The sequence below is a fragment of the Prunus avium genome, chromosome 1 (genome assembly GCF_965620075.1).
Source record: "Prunus avium chromosome 1, drPruAviu1.hap1.1, whole genome shotgun sequence".
NCBI classification, from domain to species: domain Eukaryota; kingdom Viridiplantae; phylum Streptophyta; class Magnoliopsida; order Rosales; family Rosaceae; genus Prunus; species Prunus avium.
This window is the reverse complement of record NC_142284.1, coordinates 42,233,231-42,245,817: the sequence shown is the minus strand read 5'-3', so window position 1 is coordinate 42,245,817 and position 12,587 is coordinate 42,233,231. Positions and strand designations below refer to the sequence as shown.

General features: G+C 35.7%; 4 protein-coding genes across 6 annotated transcripts; 1 reads left to right on the top strand and 3 right to left on the bottom strand.

Moving 5' to 3' along the window:
- Positions 1-711: 711 nt before the first annotated feature.
- Positions 712-1,308, bottom strand: LOC148297851 (putative F-box protein At1g47730). The gene has a single exon (XM_088248661.1). It carries the CDS (start codon positions 1,306-1,308, stop codon positions 712-714), a length of 597 nt encoding a protein of 198 aa, XP_088104787.1.
- A 731-nt stretch (positions 1,309-2,039) lies between these two features.
- Positions 2,040-3,537, top strand: LOC110750382 (E3 ubiquitin-protein ligase). 2 transcript variants are annotated; one of them, XM_088247337.1, is made up of 5 exons: positions 2,040-2,152; positions 2,273-2,430; positions 2,572-2,794; positions 2,924-3,033; positions 3,275-3,537. In XM_088247337.1, the coding sequence occupies exons 2-5, from the start codon at positions 2,332-2,334 to the stop codon at positions 3,299-3,301; spliced, it is 459 nt and encodes a 152-aa protein (XP_088103463.1). In that variant the 5' UTR covers positions 2,040-2,152; positions 2,273-2,331; the 3' UTR covers positions 3,302-3,537. The 2 variants fall into 2 exon arrangements, with proteins under 2 accessions (XP_088103463.1, XP_021806394.2); XM_021950702.2 differs by lacking the exon at positions 3,275-3,537 and having other exon boundaries at positions 2,924-3,103.
- Positions 3,538-3,784: 247 nt separating this feature from the next.
- Positions 3,785-6,887, bottom strand: LOC110750352 (agamous-like MADS-box protein AP1). The gene is made up of 8 exons (XM_021950664.2): positions 6,443-6,887; positions 5,426-5,504; positions 5,219-5,283; positions 5,032-5,131; positions 4,861-4,902; positions 4,728-4,769; positions 4,375-4,514; positions 3,785-4,097 (listed from the first exon to the last, which is right to left on the bottom strand). Exons 1-8 carry the CDS (start codon positions 6,625-6,627, stop codon positions 3,998-4,000), a joined length of 753 nt encoding a protein of 250 aa, XP_021806356.1. The 5' UTR covers positions 6,628-6,887; the 3' UTR covers positions 3,785-3,997.
- Positions 6,888-7,926: 1,039 nt separating this feature from the next.
- LOC110750365 (agamous-like MADS-box protein MADS2) lies at positions 7,927-11,604 on the bottom strand. 2 transcript variants are annotated; one of them, XM_088247336.1, is made up of 9 exons: positions 11,459-11,604; positions 11,089-11,282; positions 9,957-10,035; positions 9,314-9,405; positions 9,102-9,201; positions 8,825-8,866; positions 8,691-8,732; positions 8,344-8,462; positions 7,927-8,217 (listed from the first exon to the last, which is right to left on the bottom strand). In XM_088247336.1, exons 1-9 carry the CDS (start codon positions 11,513-11,515, stop codon positions 8,124-8,126), a joined length of 819 nt encoding a protein of 272 aa, XP_088103462.1. In that variant the 5' UTR covers positions 11,516-11,604; the 3' UTR covers positions 7,927-8,123. The 2 variants fall into 2 exon arrangements, with proteins under 2 accessions (XP_088103462.1, XP_021806373.1); XM_021950681.2 differs by having other exon boundaries at positions 9,314-9,375; positions 11,459-11,603.
- Positions 11,605-12,587: the final 983 nt, after the last annotated feature.

The following is a 12,587-nucleotide window of genomic DNA, read 5'->3' as shown; positions in this document are numbered from 1 at the left end:
ACAAAGTATGAGATAGGGACAATTTAGCAGCAAAGTATGAGCAAGGGTGAGTAGAGATTATGCAAAAACAAGGTAAGAACAAGAGAGAACAAGGTTATGCAGAAGCAACCAAAATTGATTGCTCTGATACCATGCCAAAGATAGTGTAATTGAGAGAGTAGAGAATGTGAAATAAGAGAGGTTTTGCAGAGAATGCAAATTTTAATTTTTCTTATTACTCATATTGAATATATATCTACAAATATAGACATATAGCTAGAGATAGCTATCCGTTGGTTACAATCCAATTCACAATAAATTACAATCTCCAAAGCATGAATTATGTTTCCATGTTTCCAGCTTGTTGTGTTCCCCTAAAACATGGAAAGGTGTTTCTAGGTGGTAGACAAGCTTTTCCATGTTTCCAGCTTGTCTCAAGTCATTGTCAACACAACAAACACACCCACGCATCCCCCCACCTTAACCATACTTGGATGGCAATAATCATCAGGATTACCACCACATATATAATCATTAGCATCTTGATCAAAATAATCAGCAATCTCTTTATCATAATCTTCAGGTAGTGGGATCGCTTTGAATGTCTCCCCTCTAACCTCAAATGCGACTATGAATTTCTGCTTCTCGTATATCCAATGGACAACCCCATTGAGGCACACACTTCCATGTCTACATAAATTATTATGAGAGTCATAGGCATAAGCTAGAGCATCAAAAAAGATGGCGAGGGTCTACCTGCAATGGCCTCCACCAAGAATCCCTACCTAGTGTGAAAGTGTTAAACTGAAGATCCCATTTTCCATCTCTGTCTAGACGAAAGGAGAGGATCTGGAGAACCTTATACTCGTTAGTACTTGGAATGTACCCAAAGCGATAAGTAACCGAATCCTTGCGGGTTTCTATTACACTGGAATGGGAAAGTTGGATGGACTCTCGGGTGGTAGGGTTAAGTATGAAAACAGAGTCAAAGTGAGAGGATGCACAAACCAAGGCATGGACACTCTGCACATCAGTAAAATAATAATTCAGAAATTGGAAAATTCTGGCCGCGGGTGTTGGAACAGTCCCTTGTTGCTCTATTTTTGACGACAAGAACCGGCTCATCTGTTTGAAAAAAAAGTTAGTGGTGTCATTGTTGTGAAAATTGTGGAAGCCGGTGACAAAGGAAGGGCTGCGGGTGAGGGAGGACCAAGACTTGCATACGCACTTGCATCGCATCAGATCCTCTGCTGGTAGCCGTGGGAGTATATGAGAGAATATGATTTCTTCTGCGAGCTTCGGGTTCGTTGCACCACATTTTTTGGCCATTGAAAGACCTCCGACCTCGAAACCAACAAGTCTTCAAATTAAACGTTTAACCTCGAGAGCCAGGGAACAAGAGAGAAACAGTATGCTAACTAAGAGCATCCACAGTGGGGGGGTGTATATGGGGGTGTATGTTAAATATACACCCCGAGTCACCGAAATCGTCTCCAATGGTGAGATGTAAATGTATGTAAATATACATCACCACCATGGGGATGTAAAATAAAATGTATATTTACATTCATTTTTACATCCCTTGCAGGCGGGACCCACCCTAGAAAAGAGAACAAAAATGAAGAAAAGTCAACATAAAAGGCTGGGACCCACGGCTACACCCCCGAATTTACACCCCCCACTGGAGCAAAAAACATATTTACACCCCCCGGAGGTGTAAAGGGGATGTAAAAGTGGCTTTACACCCCCGAATTTACACCCCCTTACTGTGGATGCTCTAAGAAACAGAAAATAAACCAAGAGAATGCTTTACGCTTGACCCTCATTTAAATAGAACACAAAAAATAAAAAAAAATAAAAAAAAACCCTAGTTCCAAACTTTAGGTTGAGTGGGTTCAAAACTCAGCCTAATCCAAATTGGCTTCGGCCCGACCCAAAATCCAAAAAATTGGAAAAGGCCCACAAACAATGGCCCCCACGTAATCTTTGACCTTTCCAGTTCTGAATTCTGATTGTATGAGGAAACCAGTATCCTTACACAAATAGGATTATGTACATAACACGGCTTTAGGACTTGAATTACCGCTTCTTTATTTTTGTTTTCAGTTTTGGTTCGTTTGGGATTTTATGGGAAGAAGGAAGGAAGCGTCGCCCTTAAATATCTATCTATCAAGTATGCTTTCTTCTATATTCTCTCTGCAACTTCATCAAGCCTCTTTTTTCATATTGGATTTGGTTATTTTATGCCTCTTAAAATATTTAGATATTTTTGGTTTTGTTATGATCACTGCAGGCAAGGCAGGGGAGGACTGGTTAAGCTTGAAGGAAGCAAAAAACTGATCAAGCTGTGTCATGGGTTCTGTTTGTTGTTGCTTCCATGTACAAGATGACATTGACAATGCCAATAATAATAATAATGATGTTGGCTTCATCCCTAACTTGTGCAACAAAGTATGTTTCTGGGTTTTCCATTACAAGTAGTACCCTTTTCTTAGTTTCCCAAATTCTTTGGTTCTGTTTTTTTTTTTTTTTTTGGGCTTTACTTGCTTCTAATCAATTTCTGATAATGATCATCTATCATTAAATGTTTAGATAAAGGAATTTGCAGCCTCAATCAAGAATGGGAGAAAAGATCCAGTCAATCCATCTACTGATCAGGCTGCAGCACCCAATGAGATTACACCATCTGGCTCTGGCAGCTACTATTCCTCGGAGAAGTCATCATCATCATCTGGAAAAAGAGCCCAAGAACTTGTTCGTTTAGATGATTCAAATTCAATAGAACATGAGGATGAATGCCCCACATGTCTGGAAGGTGATTATTATTTTCTCAGTCTCTGGTGCCATATGGCAAAATCTATAACTGATTTTTCTAAGATATAATTTGTCTTCTTATTAGTTTGGTGGTAAAAACTTGGCACCTCTGTTTTTGTAATGACTGCAGAATACACACCTGAAAATCCCAAGACAACCATGCAGTGTTCTCACCACTACCACCTTGCTTGTATATATGAATGGATGGAGAGAAGCCAAAACTGTCCTATTTGCAGCCGGGTAATCAATTTCTTCCCTAACCTCTTATAACTTGTATAGGTCACAAATATCTTTTTTTTCATCTACCGAGAAAAGTTTCAATCGCGCCGCCTCACTATGTGGTATGTCCGACCAACCCCACAAAAGAGTGAGAGAGCTACACACACTATGCGGCAGCCCTAGCAAAAATCAAAATTAAAAATTAAAAAGCTGGATTTGTAACTTCATATGGAATTTGACTGTCTTCAAATTGATTTTCCAGGTGATGCTATTTGATGAATCGTCTTGAGACTTAACCAAAATGTCTAGCATGCAATGATCACTGAAGAGTGAAGGGCAGCGACCAACTGAAGTATATATATATATATATGTGTGTGTGTGTGTGTGGAAGAGATTAAGCAATCTAAACTCTAAGAAGTATGTGTGTGGAAGGCTAATATGTTAGATACCTTAGATTAATATCAATTCTTCCATTCCTTTTTTGAAAATCTTTCTTCTCGAAAGATCGAGGCTCTGTAAGTATTCTATAACTTTCCGGCTTAATTGTCCAAATGAGATAGATGTTATTCTAGCTGTTAACCTCTCTTATATATGAACTCCATTTACTTAATATTTCCATTTCTTTTTTCTTGTGCATAACCACAGTGTCTTATATTAAAACATTTTCTATAACCTAACTTTATTTACCATTCAATTTCTTTCTGAATTTATTTTTATTTTTTGGGTAAATTAGACAAAAAGGCAGTCGTATAGAGTTTATAGCAGACATATATTTACTCAACAATTATGGCATCAATAAAATAGAACAGTTTTTCAAAGTTCAAATCCTCATTGGCTGTGCTTGATAATCAGTCTGTCAATGATTGGATTGCGACCACATACCTTAGCAATGTCTAGGTTCAAATTTACCAACAAACCAGAAATTTAATACACAACCAAACCAACATATGTAGTTTTGTTTTGTTCTTTTTGTACTGATTGATGATCAAGCAGCAAAGCATCCCAGGTTGCATGAATATAATGGTTCCAGAGTAAGGTCCAGCTGGTTCCTCCTCACCTGAAGGAATTCATCTTGCTGCGTGCCCCTGCAAATGATCATATGATGTATTCCAGATCAGCAAGTTAATTAATTAATGGAAACCCACTTAAATAAATTCATATCTATATAATTATACTACTTTCTACTAGTTGAAACAAGTTTATCGATTTCTGACCCCAAAAAAAAAGTTTAAGTTTATCCATTCAGCGGTGTTTTATAACATATTTCCTTGTAACTTAGAATGATTTTAGATGTAAAGTATTTACTAACAAAGAAATGAAAACATTAATTTCAAGATAGATAGGTCCTAGAAAATTAATCACCCCATGTTTAGACATGGAAGTGGCTGTGGAAGTGGCTGTGGAAGCGGCTGTGGAAGCGGCTGTGGAAGCAGGTTAAGGCCATTGTTTTGCTGCTCCCAGTTATGAACCTCCTCAGCTGCGGCCTTCTCCTTCTCCTTGATCTATTCACAAATTGTACATAGGAAAACAGAAACCATAAAAATAAAAATAAAAAGAAGCAAAATAATTAAAGACATATATAACTCCAGACCACAAACTCTAGATAACTTGATGACGACTTTACTGTGGCACCTGGTAGTTTATTTAAAAAGATTATCAAGTTCATGAAGATTGCGTCGCGTGCATGCAATTTTAATAGAACATAAGCAATTTACCTTCTTTGCTAGCAAGTTGTTTTGCTCCTGCATCGCCCTTTCCTGTCACAACGAATGAGAAAAAACATACGAACATATTTAACTCGATGCTGCAATTTTTACAAGTAACAAATTATGCTACAACAGTCCTAACCTTTCTCTGAAGCTCAGAGATGGATTCATGCATGAGTTGGTTCTGCAGTACAAAGAAAATAATTTACAGTGCCATCAAAACAAATACAAGTCAATGTAACATCATATTAAAGTGTTTGTTTATTTTCAAAAGTAGAATTAGGAGGCTGATTCTAGCTAGTTAGTTCAGTACTTTTCTTAATCGAATTTGTTTAAGAGCGGTCTCAAGCTGGTGCTCCAAACTTTGGATCTCTTTCAGAGTCAACGAATCGAGATCTTCTCCCAAATAGTGCCTGCCCATAGAGGTTCAAGGAATTAATAAAAACATGCAAAGGAAAACAAAGTGAGCATGTTTTTGTAACTGGAGCACTAAATAGTACCTCTGATTTCTTTGCAAAAGCTCAACTTTAGCCTTTAGTCTAGAATATTCGAAGGTCCAGTTACACTGCATGTGATATATATATATAACGTACAACGTTATCAAGAGACCATATCAATCATTTAAAAAAGAATAAAAAGAAATAGGTCCTGCAGGCTGCAGTCTAATGATACAATAATATCCGCATAGTTTTGTTTCAGGCAAGTACCTGTGATTCAAAATTGGGTTCGACTAGCTGTCTCTCTGCGTAAGAGTATCTCTCATAGCGGTCAAGTATTTGATCCATGCTGTACATGATCAGCACATCAAGATACATAAAATGTACAAACTAATTAATATATATCTAGATGAAATCAAAATATTAATTATGTTAAATTTCAAAGAGACGGGCCAGTGGCTCACTACTAGCAACACCGATATTGTCCCCAACTTAACCACTTACAAAACCCAGTAGGTGGGGGTTTTATCACAAAAGGCCTCGGTGATATTAGTCAAGATTCCGATGTAGGACTTATATTCTTCAACAAATTAGCTAATAATCAATGATAGATTATATCATTCAAGAACTTTCAAGTCATGTTGATTATAATTTCTTATATGCATTCAAATGGTAAATATTTTACTTTAGTCTGTGCTGATGCCTTTTCTTTTTCTTTGAGCTTTCTCGGGTCTATATATATGTTAAGTGGAATATTTCCTGCTGCTTCCACTCCTTTTTATCTGATCATTTTCACTTTTGCTGACAAAAACTTCGTTGGAGATTTTACTATGTTTCTCAAGTGAAGTGAATCAAATTAAATTCTTTCTATAATAATTTAAACGATTTTGCAGCTAAATTATTACTAATTATTTTTAAATTTTATTACAAATATGTTAACAGGTTTTTTCGCTTAGTCTCGTCACTGATCCAAAATAAATACAAGTACTTCCTCACTAACATAATTTTGAGATCAAATTTAGACAAGTACGCATGAAGTAATTTGACCAAAACAGAAACAAAAGAGTATAATCTTAGAGTACTATTTTACATCAAATCAAGTACGCTGTCATGGATCTGCAAACTACCTTGCGCGATCTACATCTTAAAAACATAAACTAACCAGCATCATCCAGATGACAAATTGATCAGCGAGCAGGAGTCAGGACATAGTTATACAGTGAAACCCTACGGACAAAGAAAACAAAACCACAGAAATCAAGAAAAACATATATGTGTAATATTTACCATGAATCCGTGGCGTACTCAAAGAGTTTGCCCTTGTTGGAGAAGACAACCAGAGCAACCTGAGCATCGCACAAGACAGAGATCTCATGAGCCTTCTTGAGCAACCCAGTTCTTCTTTTGGAAAAAGTCACCTGTCTGTTGATCTTGTTCTCTATGCGCTTCAGCTGAACCCTACCCCTCCCCATGATAACAGTTATGATCTCTCTCAGTTAAAACTTTACACTCTTTTGCTTGCACCTCCTGCCTCTTTAATTTTTCTTTCACCAAAAAACCCAAACAAGAGAAAAATCCAAGGCCAGCCCCAAAAAAAGAAAGACAACAACCTGAAACCCTATATATATAAAGAAATGAAATGAACTGAATTCATTTTGGTTGTTTTTTTTTCTTCTTGTAGCCAAAGCTCTGAAGGCGTCTGAGAAAGTATGTGCGGTATATGGAAAACGGGGATTATAATTAATATAGCACGAGTTGAGATGGAAAAGCGGTTTCAGGGTGTACAAGTGGTTTTGAGGATGTGTTGTCGAGCTGTGGTTGGCTGGGGTGTAATGTGTCGTCGTTTTCCTATGGATTAGGAACCACATTTTATCTTTCTTGTATTCTAGTGGAGCTCATTTAGAAGCTCACTAGTTACTTACTAGCCTCACACATCGTACGGTCTTCTTTACACTGACAGCTTTCGCACCGCACATTACCGTGATGTTGACCGTTTTAGCATTTGTGATTTCGTTAGTTGGTCAAGGTAGTGTGTCCGTTATTATTAATTCGGGTTCGTAATATCCGTTTTATGTAAATTAAAATAATTTGAAATATCGCTTTGTATAAGAAAAATATTAATTTGTTAATTTATTAAACCTTTTTGGGTAAGGAAATGTTCATTTTGTGGCACGCATTAGAATAATAATTTATGATTAAGTTTGACAATAACATGTCATGTCGATCAACTTTTTTCTTATTTCTTACTAAGTTGACTCATTTAGTTATGTCAAGAGTTTGCTTAGAACGCTGTGTGGGGGGCATTTTTTAATGTTGTGTTGTTGATTGACAGACAATATAGTACGTTGCCCCTTTTTTTGTTGTTGTATTTTTTAATTTCCTTTAATAAGATATAGAATGAGATAAATAATGGAAGGTGTGGATTTATAGTAAACAAAAATGGAAACAATATATAATCTTCTGCTCATTTGTTTTATGACGTGACTCTCATTTAAGGGTGCAAGTTGGATTGAAAATTCCGATTTTGGTGTGTTCAAATCAATTTTGACATCCGAAAATTCCAAAATAAAATTGTATTGGACTTGGAATGTATATCAAGATTCTAAAAATTATGCATTCTGAAATATGTTAGAGTTTCAAAGTTATGCAGTGACTAATATCATGTTGAACTAAACATGATTAAATGACCAAATAAACATAGAAATGTATGTTAATACATGTAATATATTAGGTGAGAGGTGAAATATTAAAAGAAATGTAATTAAGGAAAATTTGTAGGGCACAATCATATATTATTTTTTTTTGGACGAAGCACAAATCCTAATGTAGGATACATATAACATTACATATATTTAACACAAAGTTTATTAATGTTCCCTTATTCTCTGCATGTGAGATAATAATTAATAATTAACTACAAATTATAAGCGAACAATATGACCAACAAATATTTTCATTGCTCCAAGATTCAGAGCATCCACGTCCCAGGGACGAATAATCCACTATGACTTTGCGTTGAGGATTGTAGCTCATGATGATCTGTTACTGCAGGAGGATTGTAGCTGTGAACGTATCCCCCATAGAAAGAGAACAAAATTTAATTTCTTTTATAGTTTAAAAAAAAAACAGATGCAAGGAATTAATGCAATTTGATTAAACGACCCTTTAGCCATAAGATATATGGTTACCCGATCTGCAATGTATTGTTGCATTGTGAATGGTCAAGGAATCCCTCAAATTGAGCATTTTGATTTTGCTCCTTAGTTGTCCATGAATATCTTTCAATGGCTGCGTTACATTCTTCCAGCTGCCCAATTTACATGAAAATTTAGACCCAAAAATGTATAGCTATTTGAAAACCGCTACAAAAGATGTTGGCCATAGTCACTTTTTTCGGGTTACTTTTGTAGATTATTGATCGCGTTTTTCCGTGACTAAAGGCTTTAGTATAAGGAGAGAAGACATGAATTTGTTTTGATTAATGGCTTTAGTATAAGGAGAGAAGACATGAATTTGAGCTTGAGTGTATATTTACCTTCCTTCTCAGTTCATTGTTTGCTTCCAGCAGCATCTGTTCCTGCACAATTAATTCTTGAAAGACTTGGTAACATAATTCACCAAAAAGAAAGCGCAAAGTAAAAATTAGATAGTCTCTGCATATATATTAACCTTCCTCAGAAGATCAGATATCTGACCTTGCATAACTTGGGTCTGCAAACAAGTAAATAGCACATTGTTACAATTTAAAAAATAATAATAAATATAAGCGATAGTTTAAACTATAAGAGAGAGGGGGTTTCTCACACAAACACTACCAAGGTGCTATAGTTGTTTGAATTTGAGACCACTAGTCTGCAAATCAAGCCCCTTTTGTACTGAGCTAAACCCCGTTGAAAATTGATACATATGCTAACTAATTTGGAGCAGGTTTTGAAAATATACGTACCTTTGTTGACCTGATTTGCCTCAAGGACATGTCGAGTTGATTCTCAAGCTGCTGGAGCTCCTTGGTGCCTAAATGACCCAAATCTTCCCCAAGAAAATTTCTAAAAAGAATTCCAAGAAAATGTCCACTCAATATAATTATATGACCTACATAACAAGAAGGGTGCTTTGCAAACAAATTTCTAATTCTATCAAAATGTTGATCATATATACCTCTGCGTGCGCTGTAGGACCTCTACTTTTGCTTTTAGGTTCACATAATCTTGGTATCTGCTCTGCTTGTGAACATGCCAGAGAAGTTTCAACTACTTATGTCAAAAATCAGTGAGGCAGTTTTGTGGAGAAATTTAACTCCATTACAGCACATACAAACATGCATCAGCCAAACCAAGAAATTAAGGGTCTGTTTAATAATCATTTCAATTTTAGTTTTTAATTTTCATTTTTTTGTGCTAGAGTATAGAGGAAAAAGAGGGAGAATGGAAGTGAGAATGAGAGTGAAGATGGGATTGAGATGAAGGAGGGAGGAAGGAGGGAGGAAAGAGTAAAAAAAGTGAAAATAAAAACTAAAACTGAAATCTATTTGAAATAATTTTCACTTTTGTTACTCTTCCCTCTGATCCTCTCATCCTCTTATCCTCTCTCAATCTCATCATGACTCCCATTCTCACTCTCATTTTCCTATGTAGTCTACCATATAAATTGAAATGGTTATCAAACGGGCCCTAAAGTTGTCCCTAAACAGATTGAGAGCCTAAGTACTATTGGATAATTAAGAAATTTATGGGCATATAGGTTGCTTTATATGCTTCTTAAAGTTAAAGCTAATTAATACAATAGACAAACTATCGACAACCTGTGAATCCTGAGCAGGTTGACTCGCTTCCAATGCACTATAACTGCATCTTTGATACCTCTCAAGTGTCTTCTCCATGCTGAAATGAAAATGAAAGCAGGCAAGGATTGTAGGAAATTATCAGAATGCAAATTCAAAAGGGCAAAGAGGGCACATGCACTCTGTACATTCACATGCTAGGAAAGCAAAAAGGCCCAAATCATGTCACAATAAAGTTAGTACCATTCAAGCCTTGATATCTTATCTTGAGAATTGTATGAGAGGAAAATAAGGGGAGTTGAAACCATAAAAATAAAATTTTACAAGAGCTATAATTGCATTTTAATATTAGTGGAACATTTTCCAGCAGGCATGCTACACATCAAGGGAAGGAACACCATTGAAATTCTCATGAAAATAAGCGACTCCGAGAAGAGTTTATAAGCTTAATTATAAGATTGTGATAAAGTTTGTTGGTGCATTTCCTAACATAATTTAAAGCTTGATTGAGTTTGAAACTTCCAATCTCTATTCCTTATTTCTTTATCCATTCCGGGTGCGTTTATCATACTGTGAATCCGAACATCGATTCATATACGAATCTATTAACCTAGGTTACTAGACGTTTGTTCCAACTTAGAGAAATACTTGTAAACTTCAGAGTAAGGTCATTACAGGTAATGAAACTGAATCAAAGGGCTAGCTACGTTTCTTGAACCAAAAAGAAAAGGACCTATATATACATATACTCTGACAACCCTCGATCCTCACATCTACCCTTAATTCTTAGTAACTTAGTTAGGGAGAATCTTGATTACGCACCCCTTAGGAACAATCTTGAATAATTTACAAAAGAAACTCAGAATTGATTAATTGTATCAACCATTCAAAATATTTGATTAGCTCTTCTCAAGTACAAATTTAGTCATAAATTCACGGTTTCAATTCATATAAGCAATAAGCCTTAAAATGAAAGAAATAAAAAAACCCATCTCGAATTCGATACGCAAACAATTTCTGTAATATTAAGGCACCCTTTACCTTGCAACACACCCAAGTTCCCTGAAAATTACGCTGCATTTTTTGTTATTATAAATATGAAAAAATTCATAACGAAAACACAAAAAAGCTCTCATATATAATATCGACGTACCTAGAGCCGCTGCAGAACTCATAGAGCTTGCCGCGGGTGGAGAAGACGACAAGAGCAACCTCAGCATCACATAGAACTGAGAGCTCGTACGCCTTCTTTAGCAACCCATTTCTTCTTTTTGTGAATGTCACCTGTCGGTTTATGTTGTTCTCGATCCTCTTCAGCTCCACCTTCCCTCTTCCCATAATTAATTTCTGAATTTGGTATGTAATAAATATGTTCAAATCTTTTAAATAATGTATATTATAATATAAATATGGTACTAGGTTTTGTTTTCTTTTATTCTTGCTCTCTAGGGTAAGCTAAGTTAGGCTTTTTAGAGAGAGAGAGAGAGAGAGAGCAAGCTTTTTTAGGAACTTTAATTTGTTACCTCTGTTGGTTGGGTGTTCCTTAGCTTTGGCTTAAGAGAACATAGAAAAGGAATCATAAGCAGACTGATGAGTTGCTTTCTTTTAGAGGACGAAGCAGGTTTTCATTATTTTTAGCTGTCTATTACATAAAATGACAGCAATGTCAACTCCATCTTGGACATTCCCAACTTTAGGGTTTCTACTACGTGTCGATGGGAGATTGGCCTGGGGACCTGTGTGCAATACCAAAGCTTAGTCCAAGATATTTTTCCTTCCCTCTAATGGACGGTATACTACAACATGTCTAGTCTTATAATTGGCGAGTCTATCACTATGAATCATACATTTCACCTATATATTCACAGCTTAATTAACAACACAATATAACTGAGAACTTGATTTTGTTTTTGCTTTTTGTAGATAAATAACTATTTTATTTAGAATAAAAGAAACAGAGAAACTTGTGTGAAAATGGGAATAGCATTGTTTTGCTATCCTCGGCCAATCACAGTATGTCAAGTGAAAAAGTTATCGCATGTGGATACCGTGATTAACCGAAGATAACACTGTTTTGCTATTCTCATTCTACACAAGTGTTTCTCATAAGAGAAGGTGGTCATTATAGGAATGTAACTCCAACTGATAGAGAGTTAAAAACCTACTTCAGTTCTTTTCTTTTTACCTGAAACAGACAAAAAAGAAGAATAAAATAAAATATATATACATTAAAAAAAAAAAAAAAGAACTTTAGGGCAAGTGCTATGTCCCTGTCTTGATGAGACAACCAAAGGCTATCAGCATAAATACAGACGATCGACAGCCCAACAAACTCTTTTGGGGGGAGGTCTAGCTATATATTAGCATCCCTAATCCCTAGCCACATGGTTCATTGACCACCAAAGCACCTCCAAAATTATATTCGAATTTGAACACACACATGTAAATTAATTTATATGGACCATACCTTTCTTTGCTTTAGCATATGCCAACATTTATATATATATATATATATATATAAAGAAATGAATATTAAAAGATTAAATTCGTCGTAAAATTTAAATTAATAAAAGGAGGAGGAGGAGCTAGGAGTCTAGGAGTTTGATGTAGAGAAAACGAAAGCAAATATGAGGTCGTCATTGTCATTGTCGA

Bases quoted from the DNA above. Each gene is read 5' to 3' on its own strand.
- LOC110750352 (XM_021950664.2), bottom strand. From the start codon at position 6,627: ATGGGGAGGGGTAGGGTTCAGCTGAAGCGCATAGAGAACAAGATCAAC. The intron at 5,284-5,425 runs GTACTTGCCTGA...TATCACATGCAG, and splicing joins AACCCAATTTTGAATCACAG to TGTAACTGGACCTTCGAATA. The intron at 4,098-4,374 runs GTGATTAATTTT...GATCATTTGCAG, and splicing joins CTTCCATGTCTAAACATGGG to GGGCACGCAGCAAGATGAAT.
- LOC148297851 (XM_088248661.1), bottom strand. From the start codon at position 1,308: ATGGCCAAAAAATGTGGTGCAACGAACCCGAAGCTCGCAGAAGAAATC.
- LOC110750382 (XM_021950702.2), top strand. From the start codon at position 2,332: ATGGGTTCTGTTTGTTGTTGCTTCCATGTACAAGATGACATTGACAAT. The intron at 2,431-2,571 runs GTATGTTTCTGG...TTAAATGTTTAG, and splicing joins TCCCTAACTTGTGCAACAAA to ATAAAGGAATTTGCAGCCTC. The intron at 2,795-2,923 runs GTGATTATTATT...TAATGACTGCAG, and splicing joins ATGCCCCACATGTCTGGAAG to AATACACACCTGAAAATCCC.
- LOC110750365 (XM_088247336.1), bottom strand. From the start codon at position 11,515: ATGATTCCTTTTCTATGTTCTCTTAAGCCAAAGCTAAGGAACACCCAA. The intron at 8,867-9,101 runs GTACGTATATTT...ACTTGTTTGCAG, and splicing joins GGCAAATCAGGTCAACAAAG to ACCCAAGTTATGCAAGGTCA. The intron at 8,733-8,824 runs GTTAATATATAT...TTAATTGTGCAG, and splicing joins TATCTGATCTTCTGAGGAAG to GAACAGATGCTGCTGGAAGC.